Genomic DNA, 2491 nt, shown 5'->3' with positions numbered 1-2491 from the left:
AAGGACAGGGATCAGCTCCAGGGGAGAGGGAAAAGACAGGGATCAGCTCCAGGGGAGAGGGAAAAGACAGGGATCAGCTCCAGGGGAGAGGGAAAAGACAGGGATCAGCTCCAGGGGACAGGGAAAGGGAGGGAACAGCTCCATGTGTGATGGGAAAGGGAGGGATGAGCTCCAGGTGCCATCCCTGGCAGAGCAAAGGGAGGGAGGAGTTCCCTGGGACAGGGAAGAGGGAGGGCTGACCCCGTGTCCCCCCCCAGGTGACAGGGGAGGTGACAGGGGAGGTGACAGGGGAGGTGACAGGGAGGTGGCAGGGGAGGTGACAGGGGAGGTGACAGGGAGGTGGCAGCAGGGACAATCCTCACCCGAGGAACAATCCTCCGGCTCCAGCTCCGCTCCGGAGCCCCGGGACAGCTCCGGGGACACGTCGGGGTCCTGCAGCACCAGCCTGGGGCACAGAGGGGTGCTGGGGAGGAGGTGGGAGCAGGGGGGGACACCCCCAGGGGGGAGACCCTCCCCAAACACGGCCAGGGACTGGGAGGGAGACCCCCCAAATCCAGGGAAGGGCAAGGGATGAGAGCCCTGAGCCCAGCAAGGGGCAGCTCCCCTGCTCTCCCTGACCTGCTCCCAGCTGGAATCAGGGGGCTCACCCCCTCAGATCGGGAGTCAGAGCCCTGAGAGACACCCCCGTGTCCCCCCGGGACCAGGGAGGACTCCTGAACCCATCCCAACCCCCCTCTGGATCCAGGGAGGACCCCTGTCCCCACCCCAACCCCCCTGTGGATCCTCCAGGCTCACATCCCCAATCCCAGCGAGGGAAGCAGGAACCCCGGGATGGCACAGAGCAGGTCCCCAGAGCCCTGAGAGCCACCCCCATGTCCCCAACGACCAGGGAGGACCCCTGTCCCCCTCCCAACCCCCCTGTGGAGCCCCCAGCCCCCCGGAGCAGCCCCTCACCCCGCGGGGGCCGTGCCAGCGGGCTCTGCCGTCCGGCGCTTCGGGGGGAAGGTGGCATTCCTGGTGGAACTCTGCACGGCCTCCTCCAGCAGCTCCATCCACCTGCCAGGCCCAGAGACCCCCATCAGCTCCCCAAGGGGGTCTCCTGCCCCCCCAGGGAAGCCCCTTTCCCATCCCATCCCCGTGGAGCCTCACGTGTTTTTCTCCGAGGACGTCAGGGCCACCAGCTCGTAGATTTGGGGTCCCAGCTCCGAGGTGCAGATGATGAAAAGGGCCCTTTTATCTGGGAAAGGGATGCCAGGAGGGAAGAAGGTCAGGGCACAGCAGGGGTACCTCCCTGGCACAGGTTATCCCACGGATGGCCCATCCCTGGAAGTGTGGGTCGGGGCTTGGAGCATCCCGGGGTATCTGGAAGGTGTCCCTGCCTGAGGTCTGGGTGATCCTAAAGGTCCCTCCCACCCCAAACCATTCCAGGATGGTTTAGATTGGACATTAGGGATAAATCCTTCCCTGTGAGGGAGGCACAGGCTGCCCAGGGAAGCCGTGGCTGCCCCATCCCTGGAAGTGCCCAAGGACATTTCGGATGGAGCTCGGAGCAATCCAGATGGAGCTCCGAGCAATCTGGTCTAGCAGGAGGTGTCCCTGCCCTTGGCCTGGGTGACTTTTAAGGTCCCTCCCACCCCGAGCCACCCCTCATTCCCAGGATTCCCCATCCCTACCCTTCAATCCCAGGATTCCCCATCCCTACCCGTGGCCACGGAGCGGATGAGCACCGAGTTGAGCTTGAGGACGGGGCTGAAGGTCTGTTTGTTGTCCGAGGAGCCCAGCGCCGTCTTGCTGTGGCACTTGAGCACCAGCTTCTCATCCTGCTTCTGCAGCAGCACCAGCAGGTCCTCCAGGAGCAGCACGTGCAGGTCTGGGGGGCGGCAGAAGGGACACAAAGTGGTGGGATCGTGGTGGGATCACCCGGGGACGTGCCCGTGAGCCGAGCGGGACCTCCCTCCTTGCGGTGGAAAAGGGGGGAGAAAGGGGGTCCTTTCTCCTGGAGGTGAAACACCCCCGTCCCTGAGGACGCCAAGGGGCATCTCCCAGTGCTCCCAGTGCTCCCAGTGCTCCCAGCAGGCCGGGGGGGAAGCTCCATACCCACAGTCTTGTCCTTGCCCACGCGCCACGTGAGGGGCCCCTCGTGGATCATGCGCCGGGAGGTGAGATCCAGGTTCTGTGCAGGGACAACCAGGACCATGGAAAAGGCTGCTCTGGGACCAGCCAGACCCTCAACCACCCCCAGGGCCCCAGGGGGACCTTGAACTGGGCAGCCAGGGGGTTGCTGGTCCTCTCCAGGGGGGTGGTGTCCAGGCGTTTCTGGTAGCCCTCGAGCCGGTGCCGGTTCTCCGCCCGTTTCACGGCCTCGTTCACGTTCCTCAGGATGTCCCGGCACTGATCCCGAGCCCGGCACAGCTTCTCCAGCTCCGGGGATCCTGCTGGGGTTGGGGGGCAACGGGGCTGAGACTGGGGGCAGTGGGATGGGGGGAGAGCA

The 2491-nt window shown here is 65.3% G+C and overlaps 1 protein-coding gene across 1 annotated transcript in view; it reads right to left on the bottom strand.

Annotated features, from left to right (window-relative positions):
- The window catches only part of ARHGEF11 (Rho guanine nucleotide exchange factor 11), a gene marked incomplete at both ends in the record, with an annotated part of 23257 nt that overhangs the window by 3489 nt on the left and 17277 nt on the right, over positions 1-2491 (bottom strand). The window contains 6 exons of the mRNA XM_017839822.1: positions 363-445; positions 955-1056; positions 1150-1237; positions 1703-1870; positions 2098-2173; positions 2257-2435. Coding sequence (XP_017695311.1) covers positions 363-445; positions 955-1056; positions 1150-1237; positions 1703-1870; positions 2098-2173; positions 2257-2435 — 696 coding nt within the window. The remainder of the gene's footprint in view (positions 1-362; positions 446-954; positions 1057-1149; positions 1238-1702; positions 1871-2097; positions 2174-2256; positions 2436-2491) is intronic.

The sequence above is a fragment of the Lepidothrix coronata genome, unplaced genomic scaffold (assembly GCF_001604755.1).
Source record: "Lepidothrix coronata isolate B3197 unplaced genomic scaffold, Lepidothrix_coronata-1.0 Scaffold496, whole genome shotgun sequence".
In the NCBI taxonomy this organism is placed as follows: Eukaryota; Metazoa; Chordata; class Aves; order Passeriformes; family Pipridae; genus Lepidothrix; species Lepidothrix coronata.
Note: the sequence above shows the minus strand (reverse complement) of the source record. Positions and strands in the feature narration are given on the sequence as shown.